At 36.9% G+C, this 20,857-nt stretch overlaps 1 protein-coding gene across 4 annotated transcripts in view; it reads left to right on the top strand.

Annotated features, from left to right (window-relative positions):
• LOC126329244 (sushi, von Willebrand factor type A, EGF and pentraxin domain-containing protein 1) overlaps positions 1-20,857 on the top strand; it is a 505,108-nt gene that overhangs the window by 186,411 nt on the left and 297,840 nt on the right. For all 4 annotated transcript variants that reach the window (XM_049996139.1, XM_049996137.1, XM_049996136.1 and 1 more), the window contains exons 5-24: positions 1,672-1,753; positions 4,225-4,412; positions 4,677-4,817; positions 5,209-5,438; positions 5,712-5,905; positions 5,993-6,152; positions 8,010-8,214; positions 8,575-8,744; positions 10,111-10,279; positions 10,550-10,729; positions 11,082-11,264; positions 11,411-11,593; positions 11,702-11,878; positions 13,535-13,737; positions 14,489-14,656; positions 17,414-17,557; positions 18,898-19,016; positions 19,112-19,304; positions 19,399-19,522; positions 20,028-20,209. In XM_049996139.1, the coding sequence (XP_049852096.1) occupies positions 1,672-1,753; positions 4,225-4,412; positions 4,677-4,817; positions 5,209-5,438; positions 5,712-5,905; positions 5,993-6,152; positions 8,010-8,214; positions 8,575-8,744; positions 10,111-10,279; positions 10,550-10,729; positions 11,082-11,264; positions 11,411-11,593; positions 11,702-11,878; positions 13,535-13,737; positions 14,489-14,656; positions 17,414-17,557; positions 18,898-19,016; positions 19,112-19,304; positions 19,399-19,522; positions 20,028-20,209 (3,395 nt within the window). The remainder of the gene's footprint in view (positions 1-1,671; positions 1,754-4,224; positions 4,413-4,676; positions 4,818-5,208; positions 5,439-5,711; positions 5,906-5,992; positions 6,153-8,009; positions 8,215-8,574; positions 8,745-10,110; positions 10,280-10,549; positions 10,730-11,081; positions 11,265-11,410; positions 11,594-11,701; positions 11,879-13,534; positions 13,738-14,488; positions 14,657-17,413; positions 17,558-18,897; positions 19,017-19,111; positions 19,305-19,398; positions 19,523-20,027; positions 20,210-20,857) is intronic.

Below are 20,857 nucleotides of genomic sequence, written 5' to 3'. Positions count from 1 at the left end.
CACATACACACAGGCAACAGAGCATGCACAATGTCGGCACTAGTACAGTGTATATCCACCTTTCGCAGCAATGCAGGCTGCTATTCTCCCATGGAGACGATCGTAGAGATGCTGGATGTAGTCCTGTGGAACGGCTTGCCATGCCATTTCCACCTGGCGCCTCAGTTGGACCAGCGTTCGTGCTGGACGTGCAGACCGCGTGAGACGACGCTTCATCCAGTCCCAAACATGCTCAATGGGGGACAGATCCGGAGATCTTGCTGGCCAGGGTAGTTGACTTACACCTTCTAGAGCACGTTGGGTGGCACGGGATACATGCGGACGTGCATTGTCCTGTTGGAACAGCAAGTTCCCTTGCCGGTCTAGGAATGGTAGAACGATGGGTTCGATGACGGTTTGGATGTACCGTGCACTATTCAGTGTCCCATCGACGATCACCAGAGGTGTACGGCCAGTGTAGGAGATCGCTCCCCACACCATGATGCCGGGTGTTGGCCCTGTGTACCTCGGTCGTATGCAGTCCTGATTGTGGCGCTTACCTGCACGGCGCCAAACACGCATACGACCATCATTGGCACCAAGGCAGAAGCGACTCTCATCGCTGAAGACGACACGTCTCCATTGGTCCCTCCATTCACGTCTGTCGCGACACCACTGGAGGCGGGCTGCACGAAGTTGGGGCGTGAGCGGAAGACGGCCTAACGGTGTGCGTGACCGTAGCCCAGCTTCATGGAGACGGTTGCGAATGGTCCTCGCCGATACCCCAGGAGCAACAGTGTCCCTAATTTGCTGGGAAGTGGCGGTGCGGTCCCCTACGGCACTGCGTAGGATCCTACGGTCTTGGCGTGCATCCGTGCGTCGGCACGGTCCGGTCCCAGGTCGACGGGCACGTGCACCTTCCGCCGACCACTGGCGACAACATCGATGTACTGTGGAGACCTCACGCCCCACGTGTTGAGCAATTCGACGGTACGTCCACCCGGCCTCCCGCATGCCCACTATACGCCCTCACTCAAAGTCCGTCAACTGCACATACGGTTCACGTCCACGCTGTCGCGGCATGCTACCAGTGTTAAAGACTGCGATGGAGCTCCGTATGCCACGGCAAACTGGCTGACACTGACGGCGGCGGTGCACAAATGCTGCGCAGCTAGCGCCATTCGACGGCCAACACCGCGGTTCCTGGTGTGTCCGCTGTGCCGTGCGTGTGATCATTGCTTGTGCAGCCCTCTCGCAGTGTCCGGAGCAAGTATGGTGGGTCTGACACACCGGTGTCAATGTGTTCTTTTTTCCATTTCCAGGAGTGTATATTATGAAATAATGTTTTTGTGACCTTCCCATAGTCCAAGTTATCACAAGATGTAATATGTGATTTTTTAAAATTGTATTTTGACCTATCAGTATGTAATTGATGGGAATTTTCCACGTTCAGTCAGCATTATAGTAATTTGCATGAAGTTTTTGGCAGTACATCACAAATATAAAACTTTTTTTTCAAAAATATTGTATCCACATTTAATTAACCCGGAATATTACATCACTTTCCAGTTTAACTAAATATGAATCATTGTTATCATTATTAGGAAGAGCTATTCAGAGGGCAAGCACTATTTCATTGTTTCTTTATGGTAATTTACATCTCTACAAATGTTTGTTGATTTTATATTTCAGGATGGGAACTGCGAGGTCTACATTGTTACAAATTCTTTAGTATTCCACATTCTTGGGAGAAAGCTGTCGAGCTCTGCAGGAGGTAAGTAAGATTATTATCATGTTTTGATTTGCCTAATGTTTACATTTCAGGACTAGCAAAACTGTAAATGCAAAATGTCTTCTGAAAGATGTTTTTCTAATTGTCAAATACCATTGCCACACCCACGGAACTGACTATCAATATGATCTTTCAATTTATACAAATGTCACAATACATTCCAATGTAATTTACAAGTACATCATTAGGAATTTATCTATAATATGCACACACTGATGGAATGCAATGCAATTATGCTGAATGAATTTTTGGGATGCACAAGTTTCTCAGAATAGTTAAATGATGTTGTAAATAAACTAACTGTTAGATGCTTTGGTCAGCTTTGGGTTTAAACAACAAATGCTAAAGTTGCCCATGATTACCTGGGTTGCTTTCCTATGAACACATCCAAACAAGAATTTGTTTAATGATAATAGTAAGAAGAATATTAAATATAACAACCAAAATTATAATAATATCAGCATATCCATTAAAATAGATTGTCATTTATTGATAATAGAGGAAGTTTGGAAATACAAATGCACTTATCATAGATAGTTTTTTCATGTGATTTTTGTACATCGGCACACCGTTTATCATACATACTATCTTTATTAATCATGTACACTACCTTTATTGAAAGATGCATTTCTGTATGTGGTATAAACAAATGGTATCTGTTGTTGCAACAACCTGTCTGCTTTGAAAAAGTACTGGTTTAACTCTTGGTCACATGACTCACAAATTTTCAAATCAACAGGAGGTCGTATTAAAAGTATTTGCAACATGATGTTATTTATAACAATTTTTAAGACGTGTTAAATTATTGTTAGAAGTGGTTCAATGAAGATTTATTTTCATTAGAGAATTACAGTGTGAAGCAATACACAACTGAGTCACTCTGATCCATTTTAAATATGTCGGTTACAGTTTTCATGCCACTTGTACTTTTATTTTGCGACAATGGGACAGGACAAAAATATGGAAACGTTGCGACACATACATGCTTGAACATGATGCTAGACAAGTTTGATGAGCCCTCTGCCAGGCACTGAAATGTGATTTGCAGAGTATCCATGTAGATGTAGATGAAGTCTGCAGGATGGGCTGCCATATTTAGCCAGGAATGAACGCCGCTTGTGTAGTGTATTCAATACGTTGCAAGTGTCCATCATGGTCAGAACAGTGTTCTGTGTAGCTATGGCTGAGCACCTTATGCCGGAGCTAAGTGAATCTGAACATGGGCAAATTGCTGGTGCTCATATGGCAGGTGGTTCCATAACCAAGGTTACCAAAGTGTTTGGTGTTTCATGAGGCACAGTATTAAAGATTGATACCACATACAGGGAAAGAGGGAAAACATCAGCTGCTCTAAGTCAAACTGTGGATGAAAGTGTTTGTTTAGTGGTCATGACAGATGGTCATTGAAGAGGATTGTGATGAAAAATAAGAGAACAACAGCTGCGAAAGTCACTGCAGAACTGAGTGTTTCACTCACAAACCTAGTCAGCACCAAGACAACATGAAGGGAGCTCCATAAGCAGCACGCATTGCAATGCAAGCTGGAATTCCAAAACCACTCATTATTAATGCAGATGCCTGTGAAATGTGGTGCCATGGCCATTAAACCTGGACTTAGAGCAACAGAGGAAAGTCATTTGGTCGGACGAGTTTTGTTGCACACTGTTTCCAACTTCTGACAGAGTTTATGTTCAAAGAGTGGGCTCAGTGATGATTTGGGCAGCCATATCATGGTTTCCATGGGCCCCATGGTTACTCAGCAAGGTCACATTACTGCCAAGAATTAGGATTATGTGACCATTTTGGCTGATCAGGTCTGTCCTACAATACAGTGTTTGTTCCCCAGTAGTGTTCCTCTACTTCAAGATGGCGGGGCCACTTTAAACAAAACTTGTATCATGCAGAACTGGTTTTGTGAGCATGAGGTTGAATTGTCGAATATCCCCTTGCTACCATAGTCACCAGATCTCAATATTATTGAATGTTTGTCTTCTACCTTTGAGAAAAGTGTGTGTGATTGCTATTCACCAACATTATAGTTACCTGAGTATGCTACTGTTTTGCAGGAATGATGGTATAAACCACTTAGGACATAAAGTGCTATACGATATAGGATCTGCACTTAAATATTTCAAGGTGACTGGAAGCTATTTTGAATGCCAACAGGTTTCCTACACTTTATTAGACATGTTAATGTAGTGTTTTTTCAGTGTGTCCGTATTTTTTTCACTCACTGTATATCACAGTAGTCATGGTAATAGTAATTATGTACCACATATTTTGTGCGACATATATTTGGTTCTAGTGTTTTTATGTAATAATTAAATAATTTAAGATCATCAGACAAAGAAGCTACATGGTCGTAATTCTGCATTTCCTTGTTTCATGTAAGTCTACTTATTTTTACTTACAATTGTTCAACATATTAAATTTTCCTTTTTCTTGTGGAACAGGTACGGCAGTGACCTCGTGCTGGTGGAATCTTACGCTGAAAATAACTATACAGCAAGTGTAGCATTGCGTAGCCTTCAGCCAGGAGATCACAGTAGTCATCAATACTGGCTGGGACTTGCTGCCCTTGATGATCTCCGTACAAATACACTTGAGTCTGCTGCAGGGTTGCTGGTCTCACAATATGCAGGTCAGTTTTTCATAAGTGCAGTTGATTTGTTGTTCAGATAATTCTGCTTGATCAGAGACGTATGATAGTTTCTCTGCTTAGGAAGGTGACGCACTGCAAGTAGATTAGTGGTGTTGTTTGGCAACAGACACTATCAATCACAGTATCAAATATGTGGAATTATGTGTGGATAACATTAAAAGTGAATTTATATCTTTCAGTATAATTTCTGGTTTGTTTTACCCTGTTGAGCTATTACAACTAAATGGCCATTATTAATTGTAGGATTTTGGGCATTAAATCAACCATCTCCTGAGGATGGTGAATGTGTAGCTGTGAAGATAAATGATGAATATCAGTCATGGGAATTGACAACATGTGGATCACTCCTCCCTTTCCTGTGCAGAGCAACAGCTTGCCCTGCAGGTATGAGATTTTCAGTTTAAGAGTTCAGTTGATGGTCATAGTAATCTAACTATAAAGTACAGTAAGATACCACTTTCAACTGTATATTATTTTTTCTTTGTAAGTAATTTATTTAGATGTTTGTTTTATGAGGTAAACTGCTGATGCTATTAGTGTGCTTCCTTCTGAAAGCATTGGTCAAAAACTAAAATAGTTATCACTGTTTTCAATACTTCAAACACAAGTACCTCAATTTATTAGGCATTATAATATAAGAAATGTATTTATAGAGATGGTGTATTGTAACCCATTCAACACATTATACTAACAGTAATATGAAGACTTAATCTTGTAGTGCCTAATAGATTATGCCAAAATGCATAATGAGCTAAGCACAAATTTCTGATCACAGGTTCATATCATTGCTCAAATGGACGATGCATTAATTCTGCTTTCCGTTGTGACAAGCAAAATGACTGTGGGGACTGGTCAGATGAGCTTGATTGTCCATCAAACTGTCATTTCTACATGGCAAGCAGTGGGGATGTTGTTGAGAGTCCCAATTACCCACAGAAATATGAGCCCCTTTCTGACTGCAAGTGGACTCTGGAAGGTCCACAAGGACACAATATCCTACTGCAGGTGATTTGTTTGACGATCAATAAATATTCTACTGTGGAAAAATTCGTGGATGTGTTATTTTTCTATAAGCAGCACATTTTCAGCCTGTGTCATTGTTTTAGTTTCTACTGTGAGAGTAACAACCATTCTTTAAATAAGTATAACATTTGAGTATTAATTGAAAGTATTAAAGGGAGTGGAATATATTTCAGCACAAACATAAATTATTGTATTGTTTGTTGGTTTGGAAATTATTGTGGAAGTTAAAATTGTTTCCTTTTTATGTTTCTGTAGTTTCAAGATTTTGAGACAGAGAAATCATTTGATACAGTACAAATACTTGTTGGTGGACGCACAGAAGATAATGCTGTCAATCTTGCAACATTGTCTGGAAAAATGGAGCTCAGCAGCAAATTGTTTGTGTCTGCATCAAATTTCATGATAATTAAGTTCAGCACTGATGCTTCAGTGGAGAAAAAAGGATTCAGGTAGTATTTACAAATACTACAGCATAATCATCTCTGAACCATTAATTTGAGCTGCTATTAAAAAAAAACTGTGGCAATTGTTTACAGGGCGTCATGGAAGACTGAACCACAAACATGTGGGGGAACAGTGCGTGCAACAAATCAACCGCAAGCTCTGACATCTCCTGGTTATCCTCAAGATTATCCTGGTGGCCTTGAATGCCTATACATTATTACAACACAGATGGGACGTGTTATAACACTTGAGGTAACTTATTTCATTTTTGATGAAGCAAAATTTTTAATTGTGAAACATGACCTAATAAGATACAATTTTTTTTGTCAGAATGTATTTTGAAAATTAATGCTGTCCAATACAGTATTTAAAAAGACAGCCACATACTGTATTAAAAAAATCCATGCTTCAGCAGTTGTTGGTTGTATTTTTAATACTGAGGTTTGAATACCTGTTTAGAACACAAAATGCAATTAAGTTAACAGTAATTATTATCATGCTAAAACTTCGAATTCATTAGTTTGTATGCAAACTTTAAACTAACACTAATACTAACATGTAAATTCTTAAAATCTAGTCTATTTCTATAGTTTTTCTGAGCTTTATTAAATGCATCTTAGTTTTAAATTAATTCATTACTGCTTATTCCTGCAAAAGACAACATCATAAATTAGATAAGCATTAGCATAGGGAATAGCAAAGCATCATTTTGTATATATGATTCCCATATATTTACAATAAATACGTAACTTTGTCAAAGCATATTATTATACCTATTCCAGTGGGTAGATGGAAGACTATCTTTGCTATACCATTACTTCATCCTAACTATGCGGGAATAACATATTTGGAAATACTGCTAGGCTTATGCTTGCGTATTCTTAATGCTTATAAAATTGATGATGGAAGTTTTTTATGTTAGTTTTGAGTATGTTCTCATAAATAAAGCTGAAATGAAGGTATGATTAATAAATCTTATTTATGAACAAGTAACTTTTACAAATGAAATGACACAATTTCAGTGAATTTACTGGTCTCAAACAGATATGATTTTATGTATACGGACTGAAGTGGCAAGTGAAAATTTGTACCAAGGTCGGGAATTGAACCCAGTTCTGCTTACTTGGCAGGTGCATTAACCACCTCAGCACAGTGGTTCACACAACTGCGTGGATTATCCTGGCACGTCTCCCTCCTCAATCCAAATTCATATCTGTACGAGACCAGTAAAGTCTCTGAAATTGTGTCATTTCATTTGTGTAAGTAGCTACACCACAGTTTCAGGCTGGCTCTTCCATTTACATTTGATGCTGAGGTGCTGTTTCAGAACCTGGAGAGCCCTGGCATTTCTGTTTGTGCGTAAGGGGGAATTTTAAGTGGACTGGGGCAACAGTGAGAATTTTGACTGAAGAGGGAGGAACACCAGGGTAATACGTGCAGTTGTGTGAACCGCTGTGCCAAAGTGGCTTAGTGACTTAACACATCTGCCTAGTAAGCTGGAGACCCGGCTGTGATTCCTTGCCTTGCTACAAATTTTCACTCGTCGCTTCAGTCTATGTACATAAAGGGACTTTTAACAATCAACCACTGAAAAAGAAAGGTATTTGAAGAATAGGACAAATAAAAAAGAAATACTTGTTACATTGAGGTTAAAATATTTGCATGTAAACATTTGCAAATGTCATAATATTTTAGCTAACCATGAGTATACTGTTTTAATAAACAAACAAAATGCATCATTACAAAGTGCAAAGTAGATCAAAATATCTTTGAAATCAATTAAATGCACTACATTCCGCTGAGGTGCTCTTCCCAAACATTCCATGTGAGAGCCTGTGGCAGTAATGATTGAAAAACATAGGAGGAAACATTACTGGCAATGAAAGTTTGAGTGAGGGCTGTAAGTGGGCTCAGATGGCCTATTAACTGACCTGACTGCCCATGATAATCACGAAATTCAGGTTCAAGTTCCAGTAAACATGAATTTTCAATTGTCATTACATAACCATTTCAGAAATATTTTTATGTACTTGTTTTCTTCAAATTCCAAAGTGAACATGGATAATCATTTGTTAGTACTTGACATACAACATTTGTTATACTTTTCAGATAGAAGATTTGGACTTGGAAGTTGAACGTGATTATATTCTAATTAGAAATGGTGACAGTCCTAAAAGTCAGCTTATAGAGAGGCTAACTGGTTCCAAAGAAGACAATCCACCAGTTATAGTATCAACCGGAAACAAGTTATATCTGTACTTTAAAACAAGTCTTGGAGACTCCAGGAGAGGGTTTAAAATTAATTACTCACAAGGTAATTTTCTTTCTTCTTCTTTGTTCTAGACATAACTATTTCTGAGCTCTATAAAAAGCATTACTCATGAGGCAGTGTCACGTGATGTAATTTTGGGTATGCATTAGCTTGCACATATAAGGTTACCCAATCCTTCACCCACTCCATCCAATGGTCCATTTAACAGAGCTCTCACCTCTACACCAAACTCTCATGTGCATTAAAAATGTAAAGCTGTTGGTGGTTTCAAGTCCGTGTTGAACTGTACTTTCTCCAGTAACTGGCTGGATTAGTGCTTCTGTGAATAGTATGGTGTAACATTTTATGTGTTGAAAGTTTTTGTTTTTTCTTGGAATCACTAATTGTATTAATCATTTTTAGGATGCAAAGCAACACTTACAGCTGAAAATGGCACAATATCTTCGCCTGCATTTGGAATTACAAATTATCCTAGCAATCAAGAATGCTTGTTCAAATTGAAAAAACCGGGTGGTGGCCCACTTTCTCTAAAATTTGAGAATTTTACTGTGCATCAGTCTGATTTTGTGCAGGTTAGTTACACTGTTATTTATTATATTTTATTTTATTGAAGCTTAAATTTCATCTCACTTTTCCCTGAAAATAAAAAGGGACTATTTTTCTTGGATAAATTATTGTTCTGTAATTACATTGCATAAAATATTTTCCAGTGAACCTCTAATAACTGGTGCTTTAGTGCTTCAGAATGTTTCCTTCAGTGCAGGGATTTTGTGGATGTCAGAGAAATTTAAAAAATATATTTGAAAGTGAGGAAAATAATTCAACTATCAACAGAAAAGATGATTTGTTCAGACATACACTAATACCAAATCTACAAAACAAATTTATGAGCAAAAAATATAACAAAATATATGCTTTTTCATGAACATCAACTTGAAATCTCCTGCACAACTTAAATGAAATAAGTTCTCGAGGAAAAAAAGTAAATGCTTTAAGTTCTGTTTTGCTACATGAATAGCTTTTTTTCCAATGTAGCCAATGAATATTTAAACGTAGAAAACTGAAATCATTTGTGCAGAACTTTGAACATTTTCCTCTGTTTTACTTTACTGAAAACCAGCATGAATACAGTCTGGAAAGAGTTTTGAAGAGACGGCATAGAGAAAAGCTGTGAATTCTTCTTTGTGAGACACGTAAATTGTTCTAGGCATAGAATATTTCTCATTCTTCATCTAGTTGGCAGAAATAGGTTGAATATTTTTAACACAGATACCTGTTCTATGAATAATTACTGACCTTGATCTGTTTTAAAAGGTCAGTACTCAAAAACCATTGAAACTTGACTGTTATGCTCTCCTTGCAAATGTTCTTAAATATGAATGATGCACTCTTATTGAATTCCACAGCCAATGTTAAAATAACATTCATGGCCCATCTTTAATTTTTTTTCTTTTGATAAGAATTTTAGGCTCTGACAAGGATGTATCATTCAGCTGTAAAACTGGTAAGTTTTTGAGTAAGCACATTACCAGGAATCAAATGAAAAATATTAGAAGGGATTGGTGAATAAGTAAATTCTTCACTGCTACTGGTATGCAAAGTTTGATAAAAGTTCTTTTGACATAAACCTGTCCATACCTTTTAATAATAATGGAAGCGTTTTGCCAAATATAAAAAAGAATTCTTGCAGAGGTATGTTTTATTTACACATGAAGTACAGATGGTAGCAGCACACATCATATGCCCTCTGATTCTCTTCAGAAAACAGATTTCAGTTACATATGTAAGCTGATTTGAGGTTGTGTCACTTACATGGAAAATAAAAACTTGTTAGTATAGTGTTTGTACTGTTTTACTTTCTTGATTAACTTATTTGTAAAATTGTGTCAGAGGTAGTATATTTGTGAGATACTAATGTGTTACATTTGCTTCAACCAGGTTTTTGATGGTTCAAGCATTAGTGGCCTGCGATTGCATCCTGGCAATGGTTTCACAGCAAATGCTGTACCTCGCATTACACTTACTGCATCCAGTGGAGAAATGTTGGTTAGATTTGTGACTGATGCTTTGCATAACAGCTTGGGTTGGAAAGCTACTTTTTCTGCAGGTAAAGAAAGCACTGAAATTATTCTGTGGTATTTTTGTTAAATGTCTGCTCTGATGCAAGAAGCAAATGGATGAAAGTTAGGATATAACACTAATTTCATATCTCTTGGCTCCTGATTACCAGTAAGTCATAGCAGTTTTTCTTTGTGTTTTTAATCACACATTGCTGTCAATGTGTAGTGAGCAATAATTTATTAGAATTAGAATTCAGAATTATTGAAATTGCAGTGATAGGAGAATAAAAATTTCTAATGTATGTATTCTTTTGCAGATTGCCCAATTCTTCAGCCAGGTTTAGGTGCCTTAGCTTCTAGCAGAGATACAGCATTTGGCACACAGGTGACATTCACCTGTCCTGTGGGTCAGGAATTTGCCACTGGACGTTCACGTATCACAACACAATGTATGCTTGGTGGAAACTGGTCTGTTGACTACATCCCACCATGTCAAGGTAATTTTGAAAATGAAAATTTAAAAAAATCAAATATTGCAAATGGAAATTAGGGTAAAAATGAAATAAGTTATATCAGAGATGGAAAAATTTATTATGAAATAAATGAAAATTAAGTTCTGTAATTGAGTAATTAATGCCCCAGCAGGATGTTTTTGCAGGTAATAGGAAAGCAAACACAAGAATATTGTATTCAGTTTGTACCAATGTATTTTTGTATGCTCAAAGGAATTGGACGTTTTTATAGGATGATTTCATTTTACATTTTGTGAACTGGTAAAGTGTATATAAGAAATGTATAGTTTTTAGAATCTTGTCATGATTCTCAGTATATTTTTATCTTGATTTTCAGAGGTTTATTGCGGTCCTGTGCCACAGATAGATAATGGATTTTCTATTGGTGCCACAAATGTTACCTATCGTGGAGAGGCAACATATCAGTGTTATGCGGGCTTTGCATTTCCTTCAGGGCAGCCACTAGAACGTATATCTTGTTTGGCAGATGGTCGATGGGAACGACTGCCAACTTGCTTAGGTAATATTCATATCTATGATTGGATTATGTGCTTAAATGCTAAATTTACCTTCAAACTAGTCACAAATTTATTATTAACTGCTTAAAATGAAATTAATCAACCTATTCTTAAGCTTATGAAAATTGTATTTTTTTTCCTTTCACAGCATCTCAGTGTGCACCTTTGCCAGAGTCTCCTCACGCTAATACAACAATACTAAATGGAGGCGGTAGAAGTTATGGTACTATTGTTAGATATGAATGTGAACCTGGCTACACACGTAGTGGTCATCCTGTTATTTTGTGTATGAGCAATGGAACATGGTCTGGAAGTGTACCAACATGTTCACGTAAGATACAGTTTAAATATCACGCATTTCAATCAAATTGATTCTTATTTTTCTGACTTCTTACTGTAGGCAAACCACTTCCAATTCTACATATGTTACTTGTTGCAGGTGTTCGATGTTATAACTTTCCTTCTATAAAGAACGGATTTATAACTGACGTCTCCAGGGAGTATTACTATGGAGATGAGGCTCGAGTACAGTGTCACAAGGGCTACAAGTTGATAGGTTCAAATATAATGCAATGCAGCAGTAATCAGGAGTTTTTGAATCCCCCAACCTGTGAAGGTAAGAGTTCTATACTGTATGTGACCTTATTTATGAGTTCAATCTCAAAAATAAGGTCTCCTATATTTTTAGATATGCAAACAATCATTTATTTTCTCTAATAGTTACATCATTTTAAAGGATGACAAATGATTTATTTTTCTACATAATCACCAGTTCGGTCAATGCACTGTAGCAATTTTACAATGGCTCGCTGCCATGTCCTTCAGGAAGCGTTGAACCTCAGTTTTCACATCGTCATTGGAGCAGAGCCACTGTGGAGACAAATGTTCCTTCAACGCAAAAAAAAACAGGTGGCAGTGCTCAGTACCAAGTTCGGACTGTATGGTGGGTGGGTGATGATGTTCCAACCAAATTTTTACAAGTTTGATGAGCAATGTGTGGGAGATTGTTGTTGTGGAGAATGCTTATGCCCTTGCTCAACTTTCCTCTACTGTGATTTTGATTAGCCCTTCTGGGTTTTTTCAGTGTTTCACAGTACCTGTCAGTGCTCACTGTTGTCTCAGCAGGCAGAAATTCAATCAACAGTAGCCTTTTCCGGTCCCAAAAAACACAGTCGCTATGACTTTACTGGCAAACTGTGCTTGTTTGAATTTTCGCATCTTGGCCGAAGAGGGATGCCACCACCCACAGCCCTGGTTTTGTCACCCTTGATTCTTATCTGAGATGTCGTTTTCATCTGCATGGGGCAAATAAATTTGCAGGAAGAATCAAATTGTTGCCTTTTGTGATCTTCTGCCTGCATATGTGGTACCCAGCTTGCACACACCTTCCAATATTGCAGTTTTTCAGTTTCAATCCTGTGATTGGTGCTTCGGAAGACTTCAGGAACCAAAATGCAGAGAGCATCCAGAGTGATCCTCCAATTTTTACACAGTTTCCTCAACCTTTACCACTGTCTCATTGGAAATTTATAGCCTACAACTTCGTGCTTCATCATGAATTTCAGTACAACCAGCTGTAAACTCTCTATGCCACATCCATGCATGACTGTCCACACACTTCCATCAATTGCTGATGGATTTCAACCAATTTAAACCCTTTTGCATCCAAAAATGAAATATCTATGCTAACTTCACACTTGGCAGTAGCGTTCAAGAGGAACTTAATTCTGAATGGCTGCCAAGACAAGACTGAACGTCTGAACAAAGCGGGATGATGCTTATTTGGGAGTGGAGGCTGTCCCGCTCACAACAGTGTGGCCAACTACCATACATATTAACAGATAAAATCTTCTTGGGCTTCCTTCCAGATGGTTGTGTCCAAATTCTGCATTGCTTCAATAAGAGACATTCTCATCATCTTCTGGTGTTTCAGTGAGTATCATTCTCATCGTCTTCTAGTGAAGAAAATGACACTCATAGAAAAATGGCAGAATTTGAACACAGCCATCTAGATGGAAGCCTGAGAAGATATCTTTAGCAGTACACACCAGGAAAGCCTACATTCACATGTAAACCATATTAACAGTTTCTCTTCGTCCCAAAAAATAGGAGAGCTTACTTTTTTGGGATTTCCCTTATATCTTTACATGGGAAAACATGAAATGGGAAATATTAAAAAAATATTGATTATTTGGAAAGAACAGTTAATACATGGAGAGAATTATCAAAATAGTTGGGGTAGTTAATGAACATTTCTTAATTTTTTTTACAGATGTTAATGAATGCTCCAACAGTCAGTGTGATTTGGCATCAAGTGAATGTATCAACACTCCGGGATCATTCCATTGCCGCTGTCGCAAAGGATTTTCACCAAACTTGGAATGCCGGCCTGTCACTGATTTGGGACTTACCACTGGAGGAATCCCCGATGAAGCTATTACTGTATCAGGCAGCGAACCAGGATATAATAAGAATGTAAGAAATTAAATTGATCATTCAGTATCAAATAATCATAAGACCAGAAGTTCTTGCATTGTGGAAGTAATGAACACATATTTATATTACGTTTTTTTCTTGTACTGTTATTGCCCATGATTCATGTAACAGGAGTCTGTGCTTAATGTCATTTTATACAACTATTTATGCAATGATAACCTAGTCTCCTACTTGCTAGAAGATGGAAGTAGAAGTTATAATTTCTGGTTTCTTGTCAGCTCCATCTGTTTCTCACTTGACTCATAAACCAGATCCTAAACTACCTGCACTTCTTTTCTTTGATTTTTTAAATTGGCTTTGTTTCCCATCTTACATATATTATTCATTACTTCAAAAAGTTAAATGCCTGAAATATTTTTCTATTTGTTTTATTGCTGTTCTGTTTGACTACACCTAAGCAGATTCAATTTCCACATCTCATATATTGGCTGTAAGTTGTTAAGAATTTGTATCAGCATGAAACTAACATAGTAATTTTGGGTTGTAGGACTAACCTTACATTTCAGAAATAAATGTTTCTAGATACAAGACATCTAACTGGCTCTGTGAATTTAGCAGCATTATTTACCTGTAATGTATAAAAAATTATGTCAGCAAATAAGCTTATTAAATACTTCCAGTTGCAGTTAAATTACAGAAAATATTGTTTCACTGTGTGGATGTCCTTTTTGTGATGAAAGCAAAAAGTTTTGGGAAAATATAATGATTTAATGTTATCCTGTCATCTCAGATGATCCGCTTGAATAATCCGGATGGATGGTGTGGGAACAGTGTAGAACCAGACAACAACTGGGTTCTTCTTGATCTTCGAGCTCCTACTATTATCAGAGGCTTCCGCACTCAGACCGTGCCTCGTGCTGACGGCAATCTTGCTTTTACTTCAGGTTTGAGAATACAGGTTGGTATTCCACCATCAATGCATTCAGCTGATATTTTGTGACTCAATGTATTTATGAGAGGACTTCAAAAAGGGAATTACGCATTATTATGGCACCCCAGGTAATTTTTTTGAATGCTGCACTACACTTCATAGTGACACAGATACATGACACTATTTTTCAACACAGTCACCAAGTATCAGTAAACAATGACCAGACTGTTCTACCAGTCGTTTAATTCCTTGGTCACTAAGCCATTCAAGTACCACTAAACGAATGTCATAGTCGGAAAATCTGTGATTGCTGTGCATGAGTTTCTGGATTGCCTGGACATTGTCATCTGTGATGTGAATGGCTGTCCTTATCATTCAACAGTACCACCTGTGAGAGGCCTTCATCAAATTGTTGACACTATTTCACTATGAAAGGATGTAACATTGCATTAGGTCCATATACTGTCAGCTGTTCATGGTTAATACTTGTGCATTTTGTTGTTTTGTGTACAAGTATCATAGTGCTCTGTGTACCTAATGTTTGGGGTACATTTCCAGTTACCATGCCATTTCACTCCCAAAATGTAATGCACCTGTTATGTAGACCACAGTAGAACTGTGTCTGCAGGAAACCCAGAACACATACTCTCTTCTATCCTTGTATCTCTCATGTTGCGCAATTGTCTTAGCATGAGATGACCTGTGTAACTTACTTTCTGAAGTCCCAGTTTACATTTTAGTTGTGTGGAATGTGTTGACTAATGCATCTCAAAGGTTACTCAGAAAGCAGTAAGTTACTTCTGTAACAAGTGTGATGGATACATGTTACGAAAGATAATAAAGCTTCAGCTTAACTAAAAGTATCATTTTTGGTTCTACAACTTGTTTAATATTGTAATGAACTACATTTCATCTTCTTCTACGTATCAAACATTAAGCATTTTCCAGTTGCCATATCCATCTTCTCCTTAGTCTTCCTTGACTTCTTCTCCCTTCAGATTTATTCTGATTTTGATTGTTAATAACAGACTATTGATAATATCAATGTATACAACTTGGATTTGTGTTTAAAGCATTCCTAATATTGTTGTTTCAATTTCTGTTAAGTCAGCTACGTCATTTCCCCAATATTAAGAAATCACATTAATGCTAAATTAATTCAATTCCCTTGTTATTTCCATTCTGTAAAACAAGAACAGTAATGCTCTTTCCATATTTAATTTTTCACGCCCTGGTTTTGAATTTTATTGGTGTGTTTACCACATCCTTTGTCATATTCGTCCATAATATCACAGCCTAAATAATTAAAATTTTTTACTGTATTTCATTATCACTTAAATGTTTTGTGCTTATGAGGTCTTTATCCTTGAAAGACATGTCTTTAGTTTCTCCTAGTGGTAACTGTAAATTATACTCTTTACATACTCTTCCCAGAAAGTAAATTCCTTTTTTCTGGCAAAACAGTGGTGTTGCTTGCATATGAGAAACATGTCACCCAATTGGCAGAAAAATATGATGGCTTGAAAAAAGGAATGAATATGTGAAGAATTTAATAAAAATAATTGACAGAGTTATTTCAAAATTACAAAAAACTGTTGTTGATAATGCAATATTGAAGTTGAACGTTTTAGTAGTTTGTTGTAACATTACATGTGAGTGTGATAAGACTACAGAGTAGGAATTAGATATGTTCTGAAATGTATGTGAAATAGTAAACAGTTGCTGAAGAAAAAAAATAGAATGAGGCATATTAAAATTTTGAAACATCTTGGTTGGCTTACATTTTCCTTATTACACTTAAAGTCACTCAGTCACCTCACTAATCATAGTGAATACTCAAATGTATATTGCTGAGGAAATGGATGATGAATGACTTGAACTCATTGGTATGGGGATGAAAGATGGATGATTACTTTTACAACTCTTTTGCAAAGCAGATCAAGATGTACAACTCTGGTAATAGCACTGTGCCTTCTGGCTACAGATTATAAGCAGTTTAAGCAGTGTGTGCAAAACATTTTGTCATCAGCTCCTCCATGGCAACACTCTTTGCCACCTTCTTTCAAATCAGATCTTTCTACCTAAAGCTTGGAACTGACTGTAAACAATGCTTGGAAGGAAAGCCTTCACATATAATACTGATTATATAACACTGACACAGTGAATGCAAAAGATAGTAGCAGGAGGACATGGAGCAGCAAGCTACAAGTTCTGCCAGTAACAATGGTGACTACAAAAAGAAAGGATGTAAAAATTCATGTAAAATTATTGCCACTAAATGAATTATTATATAACAACAGTCTTTTTTTCTTTCCTTTTCTTCATTTCATGTGTGCAACTCTCACAGTTTGCCACAAATAACTCCCAACAATACTCACAGAATATATTGTAGTATTAGGGAGGTACACAGACTACACTGGAGTAAACATTCAAAATTATTCAAAGTGGGAAAATCATATCTTTCAAAAGAGCAGTAAATACAATTGGCAAAAAATAACAAGAAGTAATCTGAGAAAGCAATCCTGTTCATGCACTTTTTAACTATTGCACATGGCTGAGTCTTATTTTAGTATTTCATTGTACTTCAATATAATTTGTACTGATGTTCCCCTACATTCTCAATTTATGTATTGAATGAAAGACATTTAATAGCTTTTATTACAATTATATTCATCTTTTGTTTCAGTACACTAACAATTTAACAGACATTATATTCTCAATTTATGTATTGAATGAAAGACATTTAATAGCTTTTATTACAATTATATTCATCTTTTGTTTCAGTACACTGACAATTTAACAGACATTTTCCGTGACTACACAAATCCAGATGGTACACCAGTGGAGTTCCGAGTTTTGGAACCCACACTGTCAGTACTTAACTTGCCGGTGCCTATTGAGGCTCAGTACGTACGCTTCAGAATCCAGGTTAGAAACTGCATAGTTTTTTACTTCTTTAAAATAGTGTTTCAGAAGTGAAAATTAAATGTAATGGTCCATTTTGCAACATTGCTCATAGCAGCTTTAGTGTTTGTTCCTACTTATTTTTAGTATTGTTCATTATCTTAGTCTAAAAATATGAAAAACGGCTCATATTGAGGATTTTTTTATTTCCTTCAAGATAGAACCAATAACATACATCTATGAAAATTAATTTTGAGTATTCATCAATTGTGTAACATTCACAGTTGATATTTTTAATCCTTAAATGTATGTTGATTTTGGCTTCTATTGTATGACACAACAGCAGGTGTATAAAAAAGGACTTTACAACTTTGAAAAACATATTGATTTATTCATTTAACTTATAGACATGGTTTTGGTGTCCTTTTGTAGCAAAATACAAGCTTTGTACCTTACACCTAAATAGGTTCATTGTGTCTTCTGTTGGTTATGTAGCACACATCCCATCTACAATCGATTTTTGGGCTGTCACATCCATGTTCCAGAAATTTTCTGGGGTTTTCACTAACACAAATCCTGCAGTTGCATTTATTTACTTTACCACTTAGTGAAAAGTCAGCTCGTCACTAAAGGTAATATTTCCAATGAAGTCTTCATCGAACCAATGAAACATTTGAACACAAAAGCCCATATGAGCAATCCTATCAGTGCGATTCAGTTTTTGCACCGTTGTAAATTTGTATCATTTGAGATGTAACCATTTTCTTAACACACACCAAACAGTCATACATGGGATGCTGAGTGCTCAAGAAGCACATAAGATTGATTTTGTAGGACAATTCACAAAGCATCATTTCATATGTTCTATGGGGTTGTTAGATGCACAGGGACGACCTGAGGAAAACACTTGTGCCATTCGTAAATAGCAGGCCAGCTAGGAGTATCTTTACCATACTCTGTGCAAAAGTTAAGTTGTACAGCTGTCACAGACTTCGACTCTTCAAACCAAAACACACAGCGAGCACACTCAGTACCAGTAAAGGCACCCATTTTTGCTGCAACTGCCATTAGCAGTTCAGCCGGTGTGATTCTGTACTAGCATACCATATGAGTCAAAACTTGATCTATTTTCTTTCAAGAGGACATCGAGACTAAGTCTGTAAGTTGTATGAATTTTCAAAGTTTTGAAGTCCATTTTGATGCACCCTTTATTAATGTTTCTTTGCTTCTAGTTTCCTTAATAATGTATTGAGGTAAGGAAGATAGTGAATGAAAGTCATTTTATTATACAGTATAGACCAGAATCTGAAGTAATGTTTTAAATGTCATAACAATCACTGAAATTATAATTGTTATTTTCTAAGGATTATGTCGGTGCCCCTTGCTTGAGACTTGAAGTCATGGGATGCACTAGGCTGGAGTGTGCTGACATAAACGAATGTTTGGACAATAATGGTGGCTGTGATCAAAAGTGTATTAACAGGTAATTTGCAACACAGTTCACAAAAGTAATGCTGAACATAGTTTTTGGAAACACTCTCATGGCATTTACATTGTTCTTCATTGTTTCTTTGACAGTCCAGGAAACTTTAGCTGTGTATGCAACATTGGGTATGAGCTTTTTACTGAGAATGGAACTGCTGGATTTACTGTTGCGGTTTCTGAAACAGGGGAGAGGGATGGGGACATTTTCCAGCGTAACAAGAGTTGTGTACCCGTGATGTGTCCTGCATTACAGGCACCAGAGAATGGCTTGATTTTATCAACAAAGGTAAAGTATTTTAATTTCTGAGTTTCATATGTCAGATAGTGAAACATTTCATTGATACTCTGAGATCTTATACTTATCAGCAATGTTTTTGTAGGATATGTATCATTTCGGAGATCTCGTCAGCTTCCAGTGCAACTTTGGCTACGTTATGTCTGGTTCTTCATCATTGCTGTGCACATCAGCGGGTCTGTGGAATGGCTCTGTACCAGAATGCCAATGTAAGAGTCTATTTGTCACTACTTCAGATGAAAGTAGTACATGGTGAATTAATGCAAGTTTAAGAATGCATGCGAAGTCAGATAAACGCTGCAGCTCAATACCTATTTTATTTCCGATCTAATCTAGATTATTACTAAATACATTGGTCACTTTATTAATATTTTAAATACTTATTACAGTATTATAATTATACTTGTCATCTATTTTTATTTCATCTTTACCATATTAGTGTGCATTCTACAGTTTGTATTAGAGTCTTCTACCACAGAAACTGTTTATACGAAATGTGTGGTGAGATATTGTTCCCATGTCGAATACTTCAATTAGATATTTTAAACGTGTTTTCCTTTCATCTCTTTAACACAGAAAGAAAAAAAAAAGTCATAGATTTTCTCATTTTCTGTTGATTCCATTGTCTCTAGTATAGTTTTAAATTGTTAATAAGATTGTGTTAATGTAGCTTAATTAAAGTGAAAGTATAATGTAAATTAATTGTTAATACAGATGCCCAGTGTGTGTCCCTGCCAGATGACAAGTCAGAAGGACTCACAGTAGTGAGACAAGACCAGTCTAGTGTGTTAGTTCCATTCAGAGAGAATGTCACACTTACATGTGGTAGTCCTGGCCGCACTCTGAGGAGAACAGCCACATCTGGCTTTCGGCAGTGTGTCTATGATCCTCAACCTGTAAGTCTGAAGTTGTTACTAAATGGTGTAATTGTATATAATTTCTTGCTTAAGAACTGTAAATGAAGGAAGTTCCTTCCCCATAGCTAGTGTGAATATTAAACTATCCCCACAGATTAAGTGATCCTCTGTAAAACACTGCATATTATTAAGCTGACACATATCCAGGTTGATTCAAAAAGAAAGAACAGATTTCAAGTGCTTATTACAGACAAAATATGAAAGACAGAAACACATTGCACACATTACTGGATAGGGGAAGGTTCAAATTTTTTGTTTCCACAGACACTATACCATACACTCAACGCAAGCACTGTGCATTGATAGAGAAACATCAAATTGGTTGTCCATTTCATTCCACACATGAATCAACAGATCCCTGTTTATTGAATTGGCAGCTTCAACAGTTCAATTTCTCAGGTCTTGAAGAGCAGCTGCCATAGGTGGCTCCAAGACTCTCCCTTATGTACCCCTACAGAAAAAAAACTGTGAAGTGTGAGGAATGCACATTTCTCTTGAACAGTGGGTTGACTTCGTGCAAATTCTGACACACAAAATGAGTTCCCATATGGTGGAGTCACCATGTTGCTACAAACAAAAAACAGTACAGCTGTTGTCAAAACTTTGAACCTTCCTCCATCCAGTGAC

Source organism: Schistocerca gregaria, chromosome 2, assembly GCF_023897955.1.
Source record: "Schistocerca gregaria isolate iqSchGreg1 chromosome 2, iqSchGreg1.2, whole genome shotgun sequence".
NCBI lineage: Eukaryota > Metazoa > Arthropoda > Insecta > Orthoptera > Acrididae > Schistocerca > Schistocerca gregaria.
The sequence above is the reverse complement of the archived record's forward strand: the minus strand, read 5'-3'. Positions and strand labels throughout refer to the sequence as shown.